Genomic DNA, 26,275 nt, shown 5'->3' with positions numbered 1-26,275 from the left:
AGTATTGTATTTGGATTTTAATTTGCATTTACCTAGTTTCCAAGGAAGCTGAACACCTTTTCTAGTGTTTGTGCACCATTTATGTTTCTTCTTTTGTGAAATTCCTATTCATTTGTTTTTTGCCCATTTTTTTCTATTGGGTTGACTTTTTTAATTGATTCATACGAGTTCTTTGTGTGTTCTGAATACTAATCCTTTGTATGTATTACGTATATTTTTTTCCTTGTCATTCTCTTTATGTAGTCCTTTGATGAACAGAGCTTTCAGTTTTGAAGTAAACGTATGTCTTCATTTTTGGAGTCTCGATAAACAAATCCTTCCTTTTCTCTAGGTTATGACAATATACTCTTAGTTCGTCTTCTGAAAAGGTACTAGTTTTGTACTTCACATTTAAGCCTTTAATCCTTCTGAAAATATCTTCTTTTTCTTGCTTGCTTGCTTTTTTTCTTCTTTATCTCTTTTGTATGGTGTGAATTGATCTAATTTCATTTTTTTTCCCAAATGGATACCCAGTTACCCTTCTATTGAAAACTCCGTCCTTTACTCCATGACGAGCAGCACTCCCTGTCATGTATCAAGTGTCTAAAGATACGTGTGGCTCTGTTTCCAGATTCTGCTCTGGCCTGCTCGTCCTGCACAAGTGCTGCACTGTTCTAATTATTGTCATTCTGCGATAACTCGTAATGTCTCAAAGAATACAGGTCCTTCCACTTTTTTTTTTTTTTTTTAAAGCATCTTGACCCTTTGCCCTTCTACTTAAATTTTAGAATCATGGAGCATCTGGATGGCTCAGTCAGAAGAGCATGGGATTCTTAATCTCCAGGTTGTGAGTTCAAGCCCCACGTTGGGTGTAGCGATGACTAAAAAAAATAAACTTTAAAATTAATCAGTTAATTAATTAATTTTAGGATCAGTCTGTCAATCACACACACACACACCCCAACCCCGAGAAGGAGAATGAAGGAAAAAGAGAAAGAAAATAACTTGTTGAGGGGCACCTGGGTGGCTCAGTCGGTTAGGCATCCAACTCTTGATTTCAGCTCAGGTCATGATCTCAATGGTTCGTGAGTTTTAGCCTCACATCAGGCTTTGTAGTGACAGTGTGGAGCTTGCTTGGGATTCTTTGTCTCCCTCTCTCTCTCTCTGCTACCCCCCACCCCCACTCACTCTCTCTAAAAAATAAGTAAACATAAAAAAAAAAAAAGTTGTTGAGATTTTCATATGAAATTGCTTTGATTCCATAGATCAGTTTGGAATGGACTAATATCTTTACTGTGTTGAGGCTTCTAGTAAATGAGCATTTATTTATGCCCTCTTTATAATTTTTAAATGAAGTTTTACAGTTTTCTACTGATTAGGACTTGCTATCGTTTGATAGATTTATTCCCAGAATTGTATATTTTTGGAAGTGTTAAAATTAGTAAGAAATGTTTTCTTTTGGTGTATGAAAGCAGTTTTAAAATAGATTTTGTGTGCTGTAGCCTTATTAAACTCTCTTATTCTAGAAATAGATCATTAGATTCCTTAGGATACTCTATTTACATTATCAAATCATCTGAAAAGACAGTTTTATTTCTTTTTTCCAACTTCTGTATTTTCTTTTCTTGCCTTGTTTTGTTGGCTGAGCCTTCCAGTAGCTGGCACACTTATCTTGTTCTTAATCTTAAAGGGAGTGCTTTTTACTCTTTATAAGGGTTAAGGAAGTTTCTTTCTATTCTTATGCGTAGAATTTTTATCATAAGTGGATGTTGAATTTTTCTAATTCAGTTAGAAAATTTCTAATTGAAAATTGAAAAGGCTTTTCTTTATTCTTTGAGATGATTATGTTTTCCCCTTTTAATGAATGTGGTGAATCCCATTAATTGATTTTTAAAAAGTGTTTATTTTATTCATTTATTTATTTTTAAACTTCTTTTTAATTTTTTTTAATGTCTATTTTTGAGAGAGAGAGAGAGACAGAGTGTGAGTGGGTGAGGGGCAGAGAGAGAGGGAGACACAGAAATCTGAAGCAGGCTCTAGGCTCCGAGCTGTCAGCACAGAGCCCGACATGGGGCTCAAACTCACGAACTGTGAGATCATGACCTGAGCTGAAATCAAGAGTCAGACGCTTAACTGACCAAGCACCCCACATTTTTTTATTTTTTTAACCCCAAACTAACCCTGCATTCCTGGAATAAATCCACTGTAGTCTTTTTAAAATTTAATCTTTATTTTAAGCAGGCTCCACATACAATGTGGGGCTTGAACTCGTGACCCTGAGATCAAGAGTCTCATGCTCTGCTGACTGAGCCAGCCAGGCACCCCCAGTCCATTGTAGTCTTAATATTTTACCTTATTAGATTATTTTTGCTAGTACTATTTAGGATACTTTTTTATATGTTTGTGAGTAAAACGGGCATGTATTTTTTTTTTTCCTTTTTATACTCCTCTTTGTCAGGTTTTGGTATTGAGATTCTGCTGGCCTCATAAAGTGAGTTAGGAATTGTTTACTTTTTCCCCCTACTCTGAAAAAGTTGTGAAATACTGGAATTATTTTTCCTTTGGATTTCTGGAAGCAAGCAGAGTGAAATTGTCTTCATTTTTCCTTTTGGGAAGATTTTTACTGACAAATTAAATTTATTCAAATACTACAGGACCCTTTAGATTTTCTGTTTCTTCTTGAGTAAGTCTCGGTAAGTTATATTTTCTAGAGAGTAATCCATTTTTAAGTTTTACTTTCATTGGCATGAATTTTATTGGTTCATGATAATCCTCTTTTATAGTATCTGCGGCATTTTTTTATTGTGTCCTTCTTTCTGTCATCCTTAAATCATTTGCTCCTTCTCTTTTATTTTTTTATTCCATCATACCAGTTTATAATCTATACGGTTCTTTTGAAAGAACCAAGCTGGTGTTTCTGTTATGTGGGGTTTTTCCCCTCTTTGATTATTGTTGGTCTTTCCTTTATTCCCTTTTATCTATTATCTTTGGTTTAATTTCTTAGTATTTGATCTTTTTCTGTACCATTTGACAGCAGTAAACTACCCTGTCCGTGTAGCTTGCTTTGGCTACAAGGCTCCTGAGGCACCCTAGTCCTAAGGGATTTTTTTTCTGTATTCTAACTGCTTAATCTTTGTCTTTACATTTCCTAATGTAGGTGCCCTCTTCAGGCTTCTTTGCTCTATATCCACTCTTAGTTGGTTGACACTTTTACTCTTCAGATTTCACCTATCACTTCCCTGTGAATGATATAACCAGGGGACCCTGTCGTTGTCTGGGCTCTTCCACTAACTAGCTGTGACATTTTGAATAATTCACTTAAGATTCCTTAATCTGTTTGTTCCAGTAAAATAAGGAGGTTGGATTCAAGATCTCCAAGGTTCACCTCAGTAACACTGCTCGGTGGCAACTTTATAGAGTCTTTATCTCTGGCCTCTGTCATTTCTAAATGCCTTCTGGGTCACTTTTCTTACGTTGTTTTGGGGTTTCTCAAACTCTGTATATCTTATGTTAATCTTCTTACATAATTCACCTTCTCTCCCAAGCTGTTAATACCCCCAGTTCCTTATTTATGTTCCTGTTTTCTCTGGCACACATTTGGTTTGACTCCCAACATCCTGTCTCCCTGTACTACCGTCTTCATACTCAAGTCTGATGTGTGTGTGTGTGTGTGTGTGTGTGTGTGTGTGTGTGTGTGTGTGTGTGGTCTTTCTTCTTTCCTTTTAGCCCAGGTTAGGTCTTTATGTTTTACAAGAATGATTTCCCTGTGATACCTCCTTTCTTCCATCCCTTACCTTATAGGGGAGCCTCAGAGTTTTACTTAAAAAAATACCTGCTTTTGCATCTTAAATCTCTATTTATCTGAATTGAATTTATCTCTGTTTAATTGAATTGTCTAAGAATGTCGTTTCACTTCGCTGGCTTTAGATACCATGCCTTTATGCATCCCCCCCAAGAGGTAGAGACAGGGCACCTAAATAGTATTACTTATAGGCCACTGTGGCAGGCTCTGTACCAAGGATAGAAATCAGTCAGTCGTGTGTTAGAGTGCTTTGTGATTCACAAGCTTCTCATTTTTGTGGGAACTTGCAAGTGGAACCAGTGTATGGAATTTTTAGGATCTCCATGAGAGTGAAATATTTGGTTCTGGAAGACTTCCTGTATTGGTGACGTGTTAATTAACCACTTGTCTCTGTTTTTCAAAATCTCATCTTCTTTCAGTCTTACGCATTTATGTCATATATATTGAGCATTAGTGATTTTCTGCATGGAGATGGAGACCAGTGGCTAATGACAAAATGTGCAACTTTAAAATAATGAAACTTCTGTACGTGGCTCATGAAGGTGACCCTAATTAATTACTTTTAAGTTTTATTTCACACTAGTTTCTCACTACTTGACACAAGTATGTACCCTTTTAACTTGATTAAATGTTTATGTCTAGGTAGTTCTTTAATTTACTATTTATGGGAAACTTTAGGAAAAAACCATAAGAGAACGATACACTATGAGGGTTTAAGCAGGTGGAAGTATATGGACACTCCTTTTAGAATTATCTCACGGAAGCCTTAAATAGGTCTCTTGAGTCCCGTGATCTACCTCATTATTCTTCTGAAAGTGATTCGTGTGCTAGAAATGAGAGTATATGAAGGCAGAAGTTAGTAGCCGTTTAGAAATACTACTTTGATGTTCTGCCTCGTACTGTCCCAACAGGTGTCAACAGGTGTGCTCCATGTGTGCACACACGGGAGTGAGGACGGGCAGATGGGTTGTTTGAGTGGTAGGAACTGGCAGGTCAGGACCACATTCATGTGCCTCAGTGATTCTTGCAGGTTCCTGGAGTCTGTTATATTTTGTTGAGTGCAAAGAATTCTGGTGATTTCTAAATAGTACCTGGATATTGTAGTTTGAAAACCATGTATTATATCCTTAAAAAAATACTTGAGCATTAGGGTGATATGTCTTTCCATAAATTAGTCCGTCCTCTTCTAACATCTGATTGCAGCATCAGTGGTTAAAAAGCACAGGATGACATTTAGAAGATTATAGTTACAGCAGAGGTCTTGCTAATTAGATACATGCAGCAGTTTATACTTTGGAAATGAAGAAATCATTAAAAACGTTCTGCAGATGGTTGTTTTCGCCATGAGATTGTCATGTAGTAAAAGCATAAGTTAAGAGTAAATCATCTTGCAGAGTCACCAGTGAGTTTCTTCTGTCCATGCCAAATATGGAGAATTGGGGACCAGAAGAGCACTTCAGCCCCTCTTTAGAAGTCCGTCTTCTACCATTCTTCCCAACAGTGACAGTGACAATAATCTCTTCCTTCTAAGTGCCGTGCTTATTCTGACCCCAAACACTGCATTCACTTCCAAATTCTCTAACACTGCCTTTATGGCTGGGATTCATTTTTTATATTTTAGTTTCTGTTTCTTAAGCTTAGTGTTCATTTATTTGTCCCGCCGCCCTCCCTTTAGTAGAGAAATCATTTTACTGTATGTCCTTTTTCTTTTAAATCCCTCTCGTCCTTGGAGGTACTTAGGAAAGTGCTTCTACAAAATTGATGGCTGATCAGTGCTGGTGACTGAAGGCTAGTGCTTTATTTCAGTTGAGTTTGTTTTTAATAGTTACATTATCGTGCTTGCTTTCCAGGCACACAAACCAATGGTCTGGACTTTCAGAAGCAGCCCGTGCCTGTTGGGGGAGCAATCTCAACGGCCCAGGCCCAGGCTTTTCTGGGACATCTCCATCAGGTAGGATGCTCTGCTCAACCATCAGGGAGGGTAAAAAAATGGAGGCATGAAATGCGAGGGCCTGGGGAAGTTACTTCAGCGTGTGGGACTTTTTACATTGATTAAAGCCTGTGCTAATCGCACCTAATTGTGTCCTTCTGAATGGTTCGGCTGGAATCCTGTAGCTTAATTGACTATATAGCTATTGACCCTGCAGCTGTGTGAAAAAAAGGAATTCTTTGTTATGAATGGAATGTATATAACAACGGGGTTACTGTTTTTGTCACTGTGGGTCTGTGATGGCTCACTGAAGGTAGTAAATGACAAAGTCATCCAAAAGGATGTAGTCACCATTGGCTGAGACCTGCTGAGTAAGGCTCTCAGTTCAGAATATGTCTTCATAAAATGTATCTTCATATGTCTTTGAGCTCATAAAATATGTTTTTAGACTACCTACGCTTTATATAAAAGAAGCTCCTGTGATTGAAACAGGTGAAATTTTAGAAAGGTCCTCTAAAGCCTGTTTATTCTACAAATTCAAAGGGATAGTGTGCAGGCAGCCATTAGCATCTTCTACTAGAGGGAGGCCCTAGTTGACAGACTTTGGGCAGGTGCATAGGTTTGTGTTTCTGAAAGTAGAGAAACTTCTACATGAAACTTCTGGATAAAATATTAAGATGATTTAGCATCTAAAATAATTTAAGAATATATTGTAGAAGAACAAAAATGTTATTTTCATGTTGATTTTTTTTTCCCCCTAAAAACATATTGTAGCCTCCAACGAGTTTTCTGGTTTCTTAGAGGGATAGCATTTTTGATAGTTTATGTGGCTTATATTAAGTGTCCATCTGGCATAAATTTGTGATGGTCCAAATGTATTTAAAAATCCCTGAAGGTACATAGATGATATGCAGTCTTTTCTCCATTGGATCCAAATTCCGAGATGAGTACAACTCCCGCATCAGCTACAAGGCCTCCAGCTCAGAATCCTTGAACCTTCAATATGCCCCATACCAAAGGACTTTAAATCAAGGAATTTTAGGGGCGCCCGGGTGGCTCAGTCATTTAAGCATCCGACTTCGGCTCAGGTCGTGATCTCACGGTTCGTGAGTTCGAGCCCCGTGTCGGGCTCTGTGCTGACAGCTCAGAGCCTGGAGCCTGCTTCGGATTCCGTGTCTCTCCCTCTCTGTCTGCCCCTCCCCCACTCATACTCTGTTTCTCTCCTTCTGTAAAATAAATAAACATTTTTTAAAAATTATAAACAAAGGGCAGCAGTCCATTCATTTTAGCTCTGAACTCTATATGAGCTCCATACTAACACTTAACTTCAGGAAACCTTGAAGTTATAGGATATATCGAAAGTGGAACTCCTTGTCTTCCTGTCAGTGACACTACCATTTTTTCCGTCTCTCAGATTTGAACCCTGGAATAATTCATGACTTCTTTCTTTATCTATATCCAGTCAGTTGCCAGGATCCTATGTAGTAGCACTGTCTCTCATGTTTCCTACTTTTTGTGCTGACTGCTGCCATTCTAATTTACACTTCATTTATTCTACTCTAACTTATATTCTTTTTCCCCATACATAGTCTTTCTTTATTTTCAGGACATTGACATTTTTGAAGAGTACAAACTAGTCATTCTGTAGTGTTGCTCGGTTTGGGTTTGGGGAGGAGTACAACATAAGTAGTATTGTGTTCTTGGTGGATTATACCAGAAGGCACGTGTGTCCTTAGTGGTGACTTTTCCTTTTGTAATTAATAAGTATCAGTGGAGAGATGGTTGAGAATATGTAAATATCATGTTATTCCCCACCTCTCACCCATTAGAGCATCCATTGATGACACTTGCCAGAATCAGGTATTAACGTGGCTGCCAAACAATGTCCCTTATTCTGATATAACCATGCTTTTTTAACTTTCTGAATGCATGAAATGTTGTGACAGACTTTCATGTATGGATTATAGGACAGAGTCTTTATTTCAGCCAGCAGTTTTGAGTTATGACTATAAATGTTCTAAGGACTTGACTGTATAGGTGTTGTGTGTGTGTATATATGCACACGCACACATATGTATATGTAAGGTTTTTACTCTGGTATATACAGGAAAATTTTGAGATTAGAATGAGTAGATAATTCTGATTGTTTATAATGATAAAAATAATGTATGTAAGTAGCTTGTTCTCATGTGTTCTTTATGTAATGGATGAATTAAGCTTTTTTTTTTTTTTTTTTTTAACGTTTATTTATTTTTGAGACAGAGAGAGACAGAGCATGAACGGGGGAGGGGCAGAGAGAGAGGGAGACACAGAATCGGAAGCAGGCTCCAGGCTCCGAGCCATCAACCCAGAGCCCTACGCAGGGCTCGAACTCACGGACCGTGAGATCGTGACCTGAGCTGAAGTCGGACGCTCAACCGACTGAGCCACCCAGACGCCCCTGAATTAAGCTTTCAGAATCTAAATGTCCAATGATTATAAACAGGATAAGGAGTGTCTAATACAAGAGTGGCACGCCTGATGACGCTTAGTGTGGGAAAACATGTTCAGAAAAGAACTGGTAACAGCATCTTCTGGTAGGAGGTGGAGGAACCGTGAGCTTGTCCGTAAAGTTTTACCTCTGTAAGATAGACCTCTTTGTGTTCTTAGTTCTAACTCAGTGACGTGCACTTAGTAGAGATTCTTGAAATACTTGCTGATGTCAACTTCGAATGATGGATGTCAATAGTATCGTACTAGAACTTTACGTCACTACTTTACTTTTAGGTCCAGCTCGCTGGAACAAGTTTACAGGCTGCTGCTCAGTCTTTAAATGTACAGGTAAGCTGGGTTTCGGGATTATGGATCAGTTTTACTATTTTTCCCATATTTTTTCTGACTTTTTTGTAATGAGCATGCAATAATTTTATAATAGGAAACACTTAGGAGTATTACCTTTTTTGATTACCTAATGTCTTTGAGATCCAAATACTGATAATCATTGACAACACATTCATAAAAATCCAGTTTATGTTATACTACTGTGAATGACAAAAGATGAACAAGAGAAGTCTACTTGCAGAGTTGGATGTGTAAGTTTATTTAATTTTTATCTGGGGGAGCATACGTGAGTGTAGGAAGCTGTTTCTGAGTTTTACAGTGATAACACATACCTAAACACAAAGCCAAATCATTTGTAAATCCCTTTTTGTTTCCAGATGCCTTTTTGTGGTTTTATAGTGTAGAGGAAAGAGCACTGGGCTGAGGTACAGAGGTTTTTAGTGTGCATTCTAGCTCTGCCACTAACTAGCTGTATGACCTTTGGCAAGTCACTGAACATCCTGGGGTTCCTTTTTTTTACATTTGTTTAAGTGGGGAAGTTTAGAAGCTTGCCAGGGTCCCTCTCTGCTCTAAAGTGCCGTGCTTCTAAGGTTCGTAACTAAGCCTGGTGTAGTTATTGAGGGGCTGCGTCGGATCAAAATTTTAAAAACAAAGGTTAAGTCTGGCTACTTTGCTGATGCACACAAATCATGTGGTAAAACAAAGTTCAGTTATTATGCGTTACTCCATAATTCAGTCAATCTGCTGCTTCCTTTCATTGTAGTGTTTAGGTAGCTGACAGTCAAGAGGGGAAAGCCATATTCTAAAAGATTGATTTCAGTGTTGCTAATGACTAAAGACCTTGGGTTGAGCGTCCCGGGAACCCAACGGAATATGGACCTGGTAACACATGGAAGCAAGAAGAGAAAAGAAAAGGAGATAATGTGACCTTCCTTTCTGAGGGAGAGGAGGCAGAAAATTGCCTTGGTTGCCATGGTAAACTTTCATCCCTTGGAGAGATGTTGGCAAACAGGCTGTATCTCCAGTGCGGCGTGTTTACAGTCCTGCACTGTAATTATCTCCCAATGACTGGCAGAATTAATCAGAGCCTTTATGTTAATTAGCCTTGCTGTAGTCCCCAAAACAGGTGGTAGGAAATATGCAAATCTATGCAGAATGTTAATGCTCGCATAGCCAGTTTTAATTACCATAAAATTTCCTCTTAGTGTCCCTTTTAGGAGTGTGTTCTCTTTCCCTCTTGACTGTAGCGTTTCCCCTCCAAACTTGTGTGTTACTTGATGAGAGATGCTAAATTTGCAGTTATTTTAGATATTAGATCCAGAGTTCTGTGGGTCAAGTTGTCAGCTCCGAGATGATACATGAGGGGGTTTCAGGCTGACCACCGAATACATCTCAGGATGCAGGGGTGGAGGGTCTGATGTAGAGATGGGTTGAGAATGTGCTTTCCCTTAGTCCTTATTTCTGAAGTTGAGATCTGGGTTTCTGAAAAATTCTGTTGATTTGTGGAGGACCAAATTTTTTTTTCTTAAAAGTTGTTAAGTGCAACTTTGCTGGCATTGGAACAAGAAGTCTATACCAGCAACTTGTATTGTGGGTAATTTTTATATTTTATTTTTCTACTTTCATGTGTTCTGTATTTGACCATTTCTTTCTTTTATAGTTAGGAAACGACAAATAAGAAATGTGATCTTTTTTTAAGTGAGAAAAAGTCTAAAAATTTCCTATATTAAAATTGGGAAAATACAAAGATTAATAAGAAAGGAAAAGAATGAAACCAGAAAACTCATGACTAGATAAATCCACGTTGTAAACAAGTCTTAAAATATGGAGTTCTAAGAAGTATTCTTTAATCAGTTACTTGAAATCTCTTATCCCCCCTTCCCTCCCAGTCTAAATCTAATGAAGAATCGGGGGATTCACAGCAGCCAAGCCAGCCTTCCCAGCAGCCTTCAGTGCAGGCAGCCATCCCCCAGACCCAGCTGATGCTGGCTGGAGGACAGATAACTGGGGTAAGTTTTCACTGAGAGAATTATAATAAACTTTCTTTGTGTCAGAACTGCCACGGGCCAATATCTGATTAGAACCGTTTGCTGTAGCACACAAGTGACGTGGTTATGCCTGGCGCTGTTTTCTTCAAAGAGTTTGCTACGCCGTAGGCAGCTCCTTAAAAGGAATTATCTTTGTCATAAGTTTTCGGGGTATCTTTTCTTACTTTTGCAGATGCTCTCGATAAACTAGAGACTTTTTTAAACCCACGTGTCACCTGTTGCTTCATCATGCAGTGGAGTCGTCCTCTGACTGAGATCATTATATTGATGAGATTATAGTCATCAGTTTAGAGTTACGATATCGCTGCAGAGTAGAAGTTAAAGAGTGGGTTAGTACCTACACAAGAAAAATATTTTCTTTAAATTACTGTGTCATGTTCTAAAATGAAACCTCTGGTCTCGTATCCTGGCTCTACAGTTTACTGTGTGAACTCATTGCTTCATCTCCCTGTGCCTCAGTTTTCCTTCGGTTAAATGGAGATGTTGTCTATGTGAGATGCTCACAATATTGTTATATAGATAAAGAATAACAGTGTTTGTAAAAAAAAGAACAGTGCTTGGCATGTAAGTCAATAAATGTCTCTTATTTTTATTGGTAATAGATCGGCCTTTGTGAATACATTAAACTTTTAACTTTTCAGCCGTCTGTGCTCTAAGACACCAGAAGTATTTTTCCAGTGCTGAACGTTTGTCTGTTAAGTTATTTTGCGGGTAGAAAGGCTAGGAGACTGGTAAGGAAGAGTAGTTAACTCAATTCACATCACATCAACTCACACAATTTTTTACTTCCTTTCTTTTAGTTAAGTATGTTTTAGAAGTTGCAAAATGGTCTTAAATATCTCCTCAATGGAGATTAATATGTTTATTACGTAAAATGTTTGTAAACATATGTATCTTGACAGCTGTTAAGTTTTTGAATGGTTTCATTTTGATTCTTAGGTCTCTGATGTACAAATTGTATTGGACCCTTTTAGAAGGAGGGTTGTGCCACTAAGTGAATGTACACGCGCTTAATATATGTCAGGGTGGGATGCCTTGCTGGCTCAGTCGCTAGAGTATGCAACTCTTGATCTCGGGATTGTGAGTTGGAGCCCCATGATGGGTTTAGAGATTACAAAAATAAACTAAATACAATACATACATACATACATACATACATAAAAGCTTAAAAAAATAAAGTATATATTCCAGGCTTCCTTCTTGTCTGATCAGAACATGCCACCAAAAGGAAGGCTGAACACACTTATTACTTTGTGTCTGAACTAAGTTGCATTATGAAAGCAAGTTTTAATCTGCTCTAAATACATTTCCCGTTTTACTGTTTGGGTCTGTTTCGGGTGATTAGTGTCTATAATAGTAAGAGACCCTTGGGATTCCAGGTTCGTGTGGCTGGAGCTTCTATTAAACCTGGGCTTTAGGATTCATTTGCATGTAAAGAGAGCCGCTGTCCCCACTGTCACCACCTGTTTCACGGAGATAATGTGTTGGAAAGGGGATATAAAGTTGTAGAGACCCAGTGCTTTCAATAACAGAAAGGACTGTGTTGGGGAGGGGCTGTAGGGAGACTTGGACAAGAAACAAATGGAGCTCATATTCTTTAGTCATATCTTAGGACACAATGGAAATGATGGAATATGGCAGAGATTCATGCTAATGGGAAGCAGCTGGGCCTTATCAGTTCTTTCCGCGGTCAGATCCAGCATCCTTGTTCCTCATTCATCTGACTAATCACTTGCTGTTCTGTTGGGTGTAAATTTCTTTTCGTATCCTGTCAGCGTGGATTCTTTTTCTTTTCTTGCTTACTAGTTAATTACTTTTTTTGCCTGAACCCTCGAGCCCTGGACACGTTGGAATGATTGTTTAAGTCCAGAGTGAGGACCACCATTCTAATTTAAATGTTCCGCCCGTGATGGCAGCTCGATGGCTGATCAGCGTTTCAGCTTCGAGCTGACCGCGTGGAGGCGGGTGGCTGAGGTCTCACAGCCCTGGAGTTCCCTACCGCAAAGCAGTCGGCTGGCGTCAGGGGCCCTTCTCCCGCAGACCGTCCCGAACGTCTGTTCCCATTTTGTTTAGCTTACCTTGACGCCGGCCCAGCAACAGTTACTGCTACAGCAGGCGCAGGCGCAGGCACAGTTGCTGGCCGCCGCGGTCCAACAGCACTCCGCCAGCCAACAGCACAGCGCTGCCGGGGCCACCATCTCAGCCTCCGCCGCCACGCCCATGACGCAGATCCCCCTGTCGCAGCCCATCCAGATCTCCCAGGTGAGTCTCCCTTTGGGCAGGGGCGGGAAGTGAGGAATCAAGCGGCGGGCCCTCTTTAGCACAGAATCCACTTTCTGATCGTCGGCGTGGCTCCTCAAAAGGCCCGAGGAGCGCGAGAGCCGTGAAGGACGCGGTCGCCTTCCTTGCCGCTGAACTAGAAGTAATAGGTTTGTTTGCTTATTTGAATTGATATTATAAACACATAACTGATTATTTGAGTAACTGTTTACGTTAAGTGACAATTCTCGAATAATTAGTTGGCATATTTCTGAAGCAGGGGATTACTGTATTTATTTTAATTAGCCAATTATGGCAGGCATGGGTTCTTTCATGTGCTCCGCAGCGAATATTGCCACTCATGTGTGAGAGAGACGGCCCGTCCTCTCCCTGCTACGGAGCGATTAAGTCTGTGCAGAGCTGTATTCGGAGGCGGTTTGGCTCCAGTGTTCACACTTCAGGGCACAGTATCCAGAGATAATAAAAAGTTACTTGAGAGGCATAGACGGTGCTGCCTGGGAAGAAAGGTAAATGAAGTCCTTCGGCCCCAGGAGAGGGAGAAAGTCCGAGTATTGGTATCAGTAAGTTCTGTGAAGAGTTCTTATGAGTCTAGCGCTAGACAATTGTCTTTATCCCCCCAGAGAAGACTCAGAAGTAGACTTGCATTGTAGCTAGAGCTTGACTGGGACACTTAAAAGAGCCAGGGAACTATACGAAGCAAAGAATAGGTATCAGACTAATCTTTATGACTATGATATACAAGCTTTTTCAAGGTAATGTCTTAATTGTGGCCACTTTCTTCATCACCAAATACGTTTTTAATGTATAAGCTTTGAGACCCTATGTTGACATTCTTCTACTAAGATAATGTGTATGAAAGCACGTTGAAAATTATAAAACACTAGACCGGGGTAATCAAGTTTGATATGTTATGGATTAGGTTTTTATATGGATAACTATTTTTAGGTATTTTTACACTTATTTCTCAGTCGAGTTAGACTGGTACCAAATTAAGGTGGGGTTTTTTTTGTTTTTTTGTTTTGTTTTGTTTTGAGAGCGAGGGAGAGTGCGAGCAGGGGAGGGGCAGAGAGAGGGGGAGACACAGAATCTGAGGCAGGCTCCAGGTTCTGAGTTGGCAGCATAGATCTCGACTCGGGGCTCAAACTCCTAAACTGCAAGGTCGTGACCTGAGCCAAAGTCGGACGATTGACCAACTGAGCCACCCAGGCGCCCCCAGACTGGTGCCAAACGTAACGAATCATTATAGATACTTCAGTTTATCGATGCAGTTTCAGACCCAGCACTCTCCATTTTTATGTAAGAGAAAGAGGAGTTGAATATTTAAAACCCCAACGTACTCTTTGCTCACTTGACTTTTAAAACCCATACTGATCCTTCCAGGCTAAAATCACTCAACCGTAACCATTTGTTCTGAGGGAATTTGAAGTAACTATCGAAAACTAGCTTTGACACGAGTCATGACACGGTGGATGCGGGCAGAAGGAGCAAGTCCTTCCCGCGGCTCCAGGTTTCTTCACACGCTCTGTGACCATACCCAGAGCACACCCTGTTTAAAAAGGACGGAAGAATGTAGAATAGCGACTCTTCTTCACGTGGATGACACCGTTCGTCTCCTGGGAACCTTACGATCCAGCGAGTTTCCGTTTCGGGGTCTCCAATCCGTGTTTTCGTTCTGATTCTCTAGGATCTGCAGCAACTGCAGCAGCTTCAGCAGCAGAATCTCAACCTGCAGCAGTTTGTGTTGGTCCATCCGACCACCAACTTGCAGCCAGCGCAGTTTATCATCTCACAGACGCCCCAGGGCCAGCAGGGTAAGCAGCGCACGAGGCTGTCCGCTTCTGCGCCACACGCACCGACTGCTGTCATTTTAATGTTTCTATTAAACCTGACTGTAAACTCAGTATTCGTGTTAAGAAAAATATGTTTTTTAGGGGCGCCTGGCGGCTCTGTCGGTTAAGCGTCTGACTTCGGCTCAGGTCATGATCTCACGGTCTGTGGGTTCGAGCCCCGCATCGGGCTCTCTGCTGTCAGCGCGGACCCTGCTTGGGATTCTCTGTCCCCCTCTCTCTCTGCCTCTCTCTCTCAAAAATCAATTTAAGAAAAAAAGAAGAAGAAGAAGAAGAAGAAAAAGAAAGAGGGATGCGTGGGTGGCTCAGGTCATGATCTCGTGGTCTGTGGGTTCGAGCCCCGCATGGGGCTCTGTGCTGACAGCTCAGAGCCTGGAGCCTGCTTCGGATTCTGTGTCCCCCTCTCTGCCCCTCCCTAGCTCATGCTCTGTCTCTCTCTCAAAAATAAACAAACAGTAACAAAAAAAATGGGGTTTTTTTATTTTTGGGGTTTTTTTAGCTAAGGAAAAAAAAAACCTATTTTTGGTCATGCATGCATGCCACATATTGAAGATCGTCCTTTACCGCCTTTCATCTGTTCAATCTCTCATGGTGAACCAAGAGTTTGGTCAAAAACCTAAGCGAAATCTTTCCAACATAAATTACTTCTAGTATTTTGATAGTTTTTCTTGGGAATGTATTTAAAAAATGTGGACTGAGCATTAAAAGCATATGCTTCTAACAATCTTTTGTTCTCTTTTAAAGTTTGAGAAGGAGAGAGTGTTACATTAGAAATTGCAAACTTTTGAGTTACAAAAAACACATTTAAGGCCTCTTAGTGGTAAATTTCTGTATCAGATAAGTTCAATTCTTGTTTGTAAGATTAGTGGAGGTTAGAGTAGAGAGATTCAGGGTATCAAGGCTTCACCCCAGCAAACGTTAGTGCATTGCTACCATTTCCTCATTATTTTTGTCCTTTAGCCTTTTTCTTCTTGATCATTCATTCCAAAATCTCTTCGCGTAAATACCTGTTCCACTTAACAGATAGCTTGCTCCTGTCATGAATCAGACAATTCTCTGGTCCAATATGTACTGGCAGTTTCTAATGGATGCTGGGTTAAGAAGGTGAGCTCTTTTGGGACACCTGGGTGGCAAAGTCGATTAAGCGTCTGACCTCAGCTCGGGTCGTGATCTTGCGGTTCATGAGTTCGAGCTCCATGTCGGGCTCTGTCCTGACAGCTCAGAGCCTGGAGCCTGCTTCAGATTCTGTGTCTCCCTCTCTCTGCCCCTCCCCGACTCATGCTCTGTCTGTCTCTCTCTCTCTCTCTCTCTCTCTCTCTCAAAAGTAAATAAAAACATTTAAAAAAACAAGAAGGTGAGCTCTTTTTAGAGTTTCAGGCTTGCTTCCATTTAGAATACTTCTTCATTTTCATCCATTCCTTACTAAAATAAAGGATTGGCCAATCAGAGAGATCATCAGACAGGTTATCAAAGACACATATCAGTTTTAGTTTTTGGTTTTTTTTTTTTTAACGTTCATTTATTTATTTAGAGAGAGAGAGAGAGAGAGAGAGAGAGAGAGAATCCCAAGCTCCGCGCTGTCAGCGCAGACCCCAAAGCGAAGCTCAATCCCACGAACCGTGAGATCATGACCTGAGCTGAAATCAGGAGACAGCCACTCAGCCACCTGAGCCACCCAGGTGCCCCTATATCGGTTTCAGTTTTATGTCCCATATCTTACTGCCCAAGTTGTAGTTAACAAGATTGAATTTTAGCAAAGTAAGACATTAAGAATTTTAAGACTGCTAAGACTATGAAAAGATCGGTTGGAAATTTTCACTTCACTTTCTTATTCTTTATTTTGCCATATGTTCAGAGGAATCCTTAGTGTATCTGACAGGACATTTGTGTTTTCCAGGTCTCCTGCAAGCGCAAAATCTTTTAACGCAACTACCTCAGCAAAGCCAAGCCAACCTCCTACAGTCGCAGCCAAGCATCACCCTCACCTCCCAGGTCAGTTTTCTCCCACTGAGGATTACTTTCTCTTACCCTGATGTTTTGAGGGACTCTTGGACTTGGTTCAATTAAAAACACAACAGATCCCCACAGTACCCTAATAAAAATAATCCAAATAGTTTTCACACTGAGCAAAAATTCAAAGCAAGACTTATCAGCTTGATAAAGCAATACTATCGGATTGATGTAGTCTTTGAAAATGTCCAAGGAGTTCCTGTTTTCTTCTGTATTTATACAAACTAACCGTGTTAGTGGCAAATGAGGACTGAGTTCTGGCTCGTCGACCATCCTCCCCTCCACCCCTCCCCTCTCTGTAGTTGGCAGGAGAGCTTACCACTGGCACCAGAAACCCACTGCTTCAGTTAAAACACATCACGGTCCTCTGCCCTTTTGAAGAAACTGCAAAGAAGTTCCGATCCCCGTGTTTTCTTTCAACTTTGAGATGTTGCTTTAGCTCATTTCTACCAGAGTTTAGCTCTATCATAAAGTATAGGTCTAGACATCTTGAGATGTAAGCTTTAGACCTCTTTCACTTCTTAACCAGCTGTGACTTTGAGCACGTCATTTCATTTCTTCATGTGTAAATTAGGTAATTGAACTGGCTGATCCTGAATCACTCTTAAGCTCTGATTCGCTTTGTCTATACTCTTGCAAGTTCTCACTAACATATGTCCAGATTTGACAAAATTCCACATCTGTTTATGATAAAAAAGAACTGACAAAAACAAAACTCTTGCAGACTAGGAATAGGTTTCCAACCTTGTAAAAGGCATCTACAAAAAAAACCCCTACATCATACCACCAAGATCAGGAATAAGGCAAGGATGTCCACTGTTACCACTTTTTTTTTTTTTAAACATACATACATACATACATACATACATTTATTTATTTAGAGAGCATGTATGCATGAGCACGGGAGAAACAGAGAGAGAGAGGGGGAGAGAGAGAATCCCAAGCAGGCTCTGACTTGAGTTCACAGACTGTAAGATCACAGCCTGAGCTGAAATTAAGAGTTGAATGCTTAACCACTTGAGTCACCCAGGTGCCCCAACTGTTACCACTTCTATTCAGCATTTTACTGGAGGTCTTAGCAGTGCAGTAAGACAAGAAAAAGAAATAAAGGACATGTAGATTAGGAAGGAATATGTAAAACATTTTAATTGGCAGAGGACATCATTGTCTATGTTAAAATCCTAAGGGATCTACAAAAAACTGCTGGAATTAATAAGCGAGTTTGGCAAGTATGTAGGATACAAAGTCGGTGTTAACAATGATCATTTGGAAGTTGAACTTAAGAGGAAAAATATTTACCCTGCTTACAGATAAATTTCACAAACATTTGCAAGACTTCTATGTAATTTTCAGTAGTGAAATTTAATCAAGACCTAAATAAATAGAGGGCTATAATGTGTTCATGAATCAGAAGACTTCGGTTGTTAAAACGTGAATTCTTTTCCAAATTGATCTATATATTCAACACAATTCCGATCAGTACCCAGCAGCCTTTTTTAAATAGAAATTTGCATCATGTTTCTAACATTTATATGGAATTGTAGAGGACGTAGAAAAATCAAATAACTTTGAAAAATAAGAAAGTTGAAAGACTGCCTCATGTCAAAATTAATATAAAGCCACAGTAATGAAGACAGCATGATAACAGCATATGAACAGAAATGAAATAGAATAGAAGATTCAGTAGACCCACACATCTATGGCCAAAGGATTTTCCACAAAGGTGCCAAAGATTTCAGTGAGAAAAGGAAAGTCTTTGGTTATGTGTAGGCAAAAACAAACAAGCAAACAATTTATAATGATTAATTTGAAAAGGGTAATAAGACCTAACCTTCCAGAAGAAAACTTAGGAAAAAAGTCTTTGTGTCCTTGGGTAAGATAATGGTTTCTTAAATAGGACACAAAAACACTATTCATAAAAGAAAAAAATTGACTAATTTTATAAAATTAAAATCTTTTTGTTAAAAGCATAAAAGAAAAGCCACAAACTGGAAGAAAATATCCTTCAAATTTATATCTGATAAAAGACTTGTGTCTAGAATTTATAACTAATTCACAAACTCAGTAATAAGCCTGACTTTTTAAAAAGGGGGGATGTGCAAAATACTTGAAAATACTTCACCAAAGAAGATATGTGAATGCCCAGTAACCATATAAAAAGATGCTGAAAATCATTGGTCATCAGGGAAACGCAAATGAAATATCACTACATACCCACTAGAATGGGCAAAATCAAAAAGACTGTGATAGTACCAAGTGTAAAGCAACTGGGCTCTTTGATGTATTATTGATGGGGTTGCAAACACTTTGGAAGACAGTTTGGCAGTTTCTTATACAGGATACCTTATGACCTAGCAATTCTACTTCTAGAAATGAATGTCCACACAAAGACCTATATATAAATGTTCAGAGCAGTTTTACCCATCATCACACCAAACTGGAAATAACCTAAATGTCCATCGACTAATGAATAGGTAACATAACTTTTGGCATATCCATATGATGGAATGCTATTCAGCAGTAGAAAGGAATATACTTCTGAAACATTTACCAACACGTATGAAGTTTGGAAGCATTATGTTAAGTGAAAGAAGCCAAACATAAAAGACTGCATACTGTATGATTCAGTGTGTATGGCATTTTAGAACAGACAAAACCATAGGGACAGAAATTGTATCAGTGCTTGCCGGGGGGTTGGGGGCTAGGGATGGGGAATGGAGGGCAAAGAGCATAAAGGAACTTCTGTGGGGGATAGAGATGTTCTGTATCTTAAACGTGGTGGCAGTCACGTGACTACATACGGTTGTCAGAACATCAAACCGCATACTTTTAAATTGTGCGTTTAATTGTGAATATGCCGCATATAAAGAATCAGGTTGGAGTCTTGCAAAAGCCTGTTCCAGCAGTTCCTCCCTGGCCTTCGTGCGCCGCACACGGTGGCAGGGCTGGTGTAGCGCCATCCTGACTCCTGCTCACTGACTTCTACTCTGCCGTTTCTAGATCTGGCCCAGTCCAACCTGAGGTTTCTGGAGTTGGGGTAGCTTATCTGTAACCACCCCACCTAAAGGTACCCAAGCCATTTTTAGTCCTTTACTATTTGAGAACGGGGCTCCGTCAAGCCTGGAGATGAAATAACAAACAGTCTGGTAGTTGAGGCTCATGTCTACCTGTCAACCAGTCTCACTGCGAAGCGTGTAGCTGCAGAGGATTCTCACGTGGTTGGTGCTGGTTTGGACTCCTCCTCCAGACTGGTCAGGTTGAAAATTGCTCAGTGTCAGCAACACATAACAGAGGTGAACTTGGCTGTCTTCATTGAAGCAGGATGATAGAGACTAGCTTACTCTGGTTGTAGGCCTGTGCGATGCCTATTGTGTAGTTTTCTGGCCCGGTTGGTTCCGTTGGAAAGAGCTTATTACTAACCAGGTCAGAGTTGGAGGTATTTGACGCATTTAAATTACAAGAAAACTCCTAGCCGGAGACCTCATTTGTAACCCTGGCCTGTAATCTCTCATGTGGCCACTGTTCATAGGAAGGGTCAACAGAGCAATTACGCTGCAGCCAGGGTAGTACCTTCTGCTAATGAGGACTCACAAGGGCAGGCTCTCCTCGGGGCGTGTGAGTAAAACAGAGTAGCCTTGTGTTTGTGTAAGAAGGAAATGGAGTATTTTCTTTAAAAGGAAAAGAGATCATTCTTTCATGTCCCCAAATAAATTGTAGATAGATTTAAATAAATATTTTAAAACATATAGAGGAAGCAAGCAGACCATTAAAAGGAATTTTTGAGTTCGAAATAAGTGAAAGCTCTCTTAGATTTGAAGCAAGAGAAGATACTAGAAAGGAGGGAAAAAAAGTTCACCCAAATGACAATTTAAAGCTTATGTACCCTGAAAAATAAAAGGAAAAAAGCAGATTGGAAAAATTATTCGTACTAATACAACAGACAGAGGCTTAATCTATAACAATTGATGAGCTCTTTGAGGATGAGGACAAGGAGATCATTAATACACATGGGTTATGGATATAAATCCAATCGATAAAAGAAATACAGATAATAAATGACACATGGGAAACTTTTACTTTGAGTAATAAGAGAAATTCAAATAAAGGTGATAGTGAAGTACCATGCACTCCTTCAATTAGCAAAACATTTTTAAAAACTGCCAACACGAACCATGTGGAGGAAACTAGCATCATGTAGTGAGAACCAACATTATGGTGTGTATCAAAAGCTATAGAACTGTTTGTGGTGTACCCTTTATCCAGTTACAGAAAATGACTTCTGAATTTATCTCAACCGATTACAAGGGTGGGGAAAAGAATCATGTGCACAAAATTTTCATTCTGGCGTTAACTGTGTTAGTGAAAACATAAATGAAGAAGCATCTGTTAACAGAGAAATTGTTAAATAAATTATAATATTGCCTCAGTCAGCCTTTGAAAATAATTATGAAACGGAGTATAAAATTATATATACTATAATTACAGTTAAAGTTGAGAATGTAGATCCGAGGGAGGGAGGTAATGGATAAGTTTAGGGCATTGTGGGTGGTGACAGTACATATTCATGGAGGTATGCTTATCTTCAAATTCATCAAGATGTACACATTAAATATATACAGCCTTTTTTTTATATGTCAGTCATACCTGAGTATAAACAAAGTTTACTGCTTTGATTTTGTGCCTTATGGTCCCTTCCAATGTCTTGATCATATCATAAAGGTTACTCTGATCTGTGAGATGCGTGCCTTGTAATCGAAGATTTGAAAATTGTTTACGATTTGTAAGAGAAACATTTACAGATGCAATAAACTTTGTGCAACAAATTAAAAATAGGATTAAAAAAAAGGAAAGAAATTCAGGTCAACGGAAATGACAAAAGAAAACAAAACAAAGCTATTAAGTTATTTGAACTGTAGATGATTTACTTTTCCCCCTTAAAATTGTTTTATTCTTATTATTTTTATCATACCGTGTCACAAGTTGGAGATAACGATAGTGGTAAACAAGATAGATATGGTCCCTGCTGTTTTGAGACTCGTGGTTTAAGTGGCATATTTATGAAATAGAGTCTTTAAAATAAAGTCTGATTTATTATGTATACTCTGAATATGCATCAGATACATGCATTCAGAACATTTGAAAGCCCACATATCATGGGTTTCATTTTTGTGTATTTGTTTCCATGGACCTCCACGGAAACCTTAACTGGAATTCTGGCAGGCACAATCTCACGCGCTGCCCTTCTCACGGGACGTTATGTCGTACCTCCCACGGTGTCACGTGGTCCTCATGGTTCTTCGTGAACAGAGCCGTTTCCTTAAGTCGTTCCCTTGTGACGCATTCCAGTTACAAACCGAGGTATCATTTTTGTGTGCTGGTTCTTCTCCTTCTGTTCCTTGTCACAGCCAGCAACCCCAACGCGCACAATAGCGGCAACCCCGATTCAGACACTTCCACAGAGCCAGTCAACACCAAAGCGAATTGATACTCCCAGCTTGGAGGAGCCCAGTGACCTTGAGGAGCTTGAGCAGTTTGCCAAGACCTTCAAACAAAGACGAATCAAACTCGGATTCACTCAGGTAGGACGAACCCACCCTTAACCTAGATCTCCCTCCCCGACTAGGTCCAGGTATGCCCTTTACGTGTCCAGGGAAGCTTCGGAGGAACAGTATATTCCCTGGCCCTGTTTTGGGGTTTTAGACTGCGGCTTCTTCTTAGCCACTTCCTGCCCTCATAAATTTAGACTGTTATCATATATTCAGTTATGAACGTATGATTTAATGTTAGATTAAAACCTGTACGATTTCTCTCAGAACACAGGCCTCTGAAATCATAATTCGGATGATACCGATAAATGGTGAGAGCTTAAAAGATGTTTGGGGCTGCTGTAACTGTAGTGAGGGTTTTGTTATTTGTAGAACATCTGGTTCTAGGCCTTAGGGCTCTGTCTGCAAGAGTGAGAGAATAAAGATTGCAGGGGCTCTTATAGTAGCTGAAAGGGGAAGAGTTTGAAAGACTTGTTTAAAAACAGATTTTTGGGAGAGAGAGAGAAGGAGACCAAAGAGAGAGAGAGAGAGAGACACACACACACACACACACAATAAGCCCAAATTGACACTAATTAAACAAATAGGAATCTGGTAAGTCTGAAAAGTCCAAATGAATCAAAATCCAAATTAATTTCTTTTAATGTCCCCTAGCAGACAGCTTTTAATGTGGAATAAGTTTAATGGTTCAAACAGGCATCTGGGTATATAGCGTTTTTGTTCCAAGCACTACCACTGACTTACTCTCTGATTAATCTGTCACAAAGAATAGTTTTAAAGCGGGAAAAGAATTAAACGGGTAACAATGATATAAAATGATAGAAGATCCTTAGATGAAAAAAAGTTACTGAAGTATAGATCGGGTTGAGTGTTTTTATGCAATCAGGGGAAACCTGATGTTTTCTTAGAATATAATTACTGTTTGAAGGTTAAGTCACGACTTAAACACTAAGTTGAAAGTAAAGTTACGCGCAGCAGTGGTAGGTCAAAACCCAGGGATCGATCCCTGTTTGTTTTCTGTGTGTTTTTAAGAACAGACTTTTATTCCTTATATTACTTTGGTAACTTGTTTTTGCTCAAAGAAATTAATTGTGTATTAGAAACATGAAATGATTTTTTTAAATAGGTGTAGTTTTAGAAAAAATGCAGTTATCTTTGTGAGGGGTTTCAGTTGTGAAGAAACACATTACACTTCAGAAAGGTTTTAATGCTTTTGGAGCGCTTAAACGATCTGGCCTGTTTTTTCCAGAAGAAAGCTGAGGATACAACTAGATCGGTAGAGGTAGGTTAAGCTTGAACAAGTATGAGGTTGGCATATTTAGCAATGCTGCAGCTTTTAGGCTATTAGCACAGCATACTCTTAGGTTCCCTGGGAGATTGTTGCCTCGGTGATACGCCAAGGATATTAAGGCTTTTAAAAATCTTTACCTTTGACCCACCTAGTGGTTTGCCTTTCTGTGGCATTTGACCCAACATATTGCCAGTGTTACGTCTCCTGCTCTTTCTCTTTTAGTTAGATAAAGGAGCTTCCTTATGGTCTGGTGCTTTATGGTTTTATCCTATTATTTGGTATAATTGTTACTTATTTTTCAGAATGACTTTGACTTGCCAGTGGCAGCATTTCTCAAAATTTAACTGCGTGGATTAAAGCATATATTTATGGTGGAGGATGGGAAAATCAACCTTTGTTTTTAAGTCACACACTCCAGTTGTAGTTCTTCAAAGGTTGCTTTGTATCCAGTTTGTTTATATATACACACAGGGGAACTTCCCTTCAACTTGCTGGTTTAAACAAAAACTCCCTATTCTCTGAGTAAATAGACATGTTATTAGAGGTTTTAAACAGTAATTTTCTAATTACTTAATTGGTTAAAGGATTGCTGTAGATGTCACTGTATACTTGGGAGACATACCATAGTATCACACTTCTGTTGCGTGTAGCACATTCGTTATTTCCTAATCCCGATCTTTGTTCCTTTTTTTCCTTTTGCTCTTTTAAAAAATATCAAAGAGATACAACTTAGTTCAGATAATGTATGAGGCAGCTGCTTAAAACGTTTACAATTGTGAGGAGGAACCCAACGTGGTAATTACAAGAGCACTGAACTGAGCATCTATCAAATTAATGAGAATTAGTATATTAACTGAGAGACCTGTTGCTTTTTATTCATTTAAATAATTTAAATATGAAATAAAATTGTATTCTAAATCTCAAGTGGATTTGTCATAGTTGTAGTGAGCTGATGGCGTAGCTTTATTTAGGCACAGCTACCATTGAGGGCATTGTTTATTTTTATAATGATGTGATTTTTGATGGGTTATTTTTGTTTACTTACTAATTCTGTTACTTTTCATAGAAAGATATCATAGAGGTTTTTGAGAAATTCTTAGCAAATTATGTAGATACGGTGTCAGAAGACATTTATTTTCATCTGACCATGACAACAGATCTTCTACTCAAAGAATTGCAAGGTGTAGTTGGCCCCACCCAGCTTTCTAGAAAGCTGTCATCTAAACAAACAAAGTGGCCCAGAACATGAATATATGTGACAAACAAAGTATGTTTAGGGCCTGAAATACAGTAGGCACTTAGTGAATATTTGTTGATTGAATGAAGATTTAATACATATGTAGAGAGATCGATGCTGAACGCCTGTATCTGCAGATACACTTGTATATAAATATAATAGATAGCATTTACGCCCCGCTCGCTCTATCCTGGTTCTTTCAGTTTTACTATAATTGGAAGGAAGTCAATGAGCAGTCCATTTCTGTTCTACTCGGAGATAGTATATTCAGAGTTGTCAGTAAAACTTTCTGTGATGATGGGAATGTTCTGTGCGGTACGATAGCCACTACCCACGTGTGGCCGTTGAGTCCTTGAAAGGCAGCCAGTGGTGCGGAGGAACCGAGTTTTTAGTTTACTTTATTTTAATTAAATCTAAATAGCCCCATCAGTTGAAGTTCAGATAATCTCGGTACCTTATTGTGTTTTATCGCATAGTTTGAATATTTTTCCTCTGTTAAACTTCTTGTCAGAAGTTGTGCACCAGTAAGAAACTGGGAGTTTAAAAAACAACCAAAAAAAAAGGTTTTTTCCCTTTCCTTAACTACCACCTAATGTAGGTGCTAATAGGCAGTGTAGTATCCAGAAGATGGATTGGTGGGGATAAGGGGGGAATCAAAGGACTGGGATAATCCCAATTCAAAATAAGTGTTGCCACACTGGTCGGGAGCTAAGTGTTTCATAGTGGCATTGGCCGTGTAGTGCTTAGAGCTAGAAATGTTGCCTTTCTGGCCTGCCGCTAAACTAAGTGAAATGAGAGCGTGAATCACTTAAACTCCATGAGTTACTATCACCTGTATATGAAATAACCATTAAGATATGGCCTTTTCCAGCCTTAACAAGAGAGATTCAGCTGGAAGAAAAGTATTGTATACATTTCAAAGGTTATAGGCTTATAAAGAAAGTCATCTTTTGTAATATATTCAGGGGATCATTGTTCTATTGCTATAAGGTTACCAAGTTTCCAGGGCCCATGAAGGTTTAACTAAATGGGTCAAACCTCTCTACTGTGAATTTCTCTGTCTATAATGGTTACAAAAGTAGTCTTTTAGGATACCTGTTTTTGTAACCAACTTTGAAATCCAAACTAAGGGTGGAAAATAGATTTTTCCACTGCTTCCAGAAATACTTTATGGGCCTGGGGTTTGGGGGGGGGGGGCGCTGAGGGGGATGGGGAATGAGGCATTATTTCTCAAATTTAAAATGATTTATAGGAACTTTGGTTAGTTCAGAAAGACCGGAAGTTATCTAGACAGTTACATCCGTTAACCCCGTAAGTGGTAACAGGTAACCGGTTTTAAAGATTATTTAAATCATTTTAGTTGTATCCATTAAGGGGCTTGTTAGATCACTATCTTTTGAGACTTGGAAATATTTGATAATCTTGATTATTACGTGAAGTAACAAGAAGAGACTCAAAATGAGAGAAAATGGGAGTTACGAATTT

General features: G+C 39.3%; 1 protein-coding gene across 1 annotated transcript in view; it reads left to right on the top strand.

Annotated features, from left to right (window-relative positions):
- Positions 1 to 26,275, top strand: part of POU2F1 (POU class 2 homeobox 1) — a 76,289-nt gene that overhangs the window by 27,767 nt on the left and 22,247 nt on the right. The window contains exons 4-10 of the mRNA XM_053909494.1: positions 5,607 to 5,732; positions 8,478 to 8,531; positions 10,421 to 10,540; positions 12,653 to 12,841; positions 14,544 to 14,670; positions 16,604 to 16,698; positions 22,122 to 22,295. Coding sequence (XP_053765469.1) covers positions 5,607 to 5,732; positions 8,478 to 8,531; positions 10,421 to 10,540; positions 12,653 to 12,841; positions 14,544 to 14,670; positions 16,604 to 16,698; positions 22,122 to 22,295 — 885 coding nt within the window. The remainder of the gene's footprint in view (positions 1 to 5,606; positions 5,733 to 8,477; positions 8,532 to 10,420; positions 10,541 to 12,652; positions 12,842 to 14,543; positions 14,671 to 16,603; positions 16,699 to 22,121; positions 22,296 to 26,275) is intronic.

Source organism: Panthera pardus, unplaced genomic scaffold (genome assembly GCF_024362965.1).
Source record: "Panthera pardus isolate Hobbes unplaced genomic scaffold, ASM2436296v1 HiC_scaffold_21, whole genome shotgun sequence".
Taxonomy (NCBI): Eukaryota; Metazoa; Chordata; class Mammalia; order Carnivora; family Felidae; genus Panthera; species Panthera pardus.
Note: the sequence above shows the minus strand (reverse complement) of the source record. Positions and strands in the feature narration are given on the sequence as shown.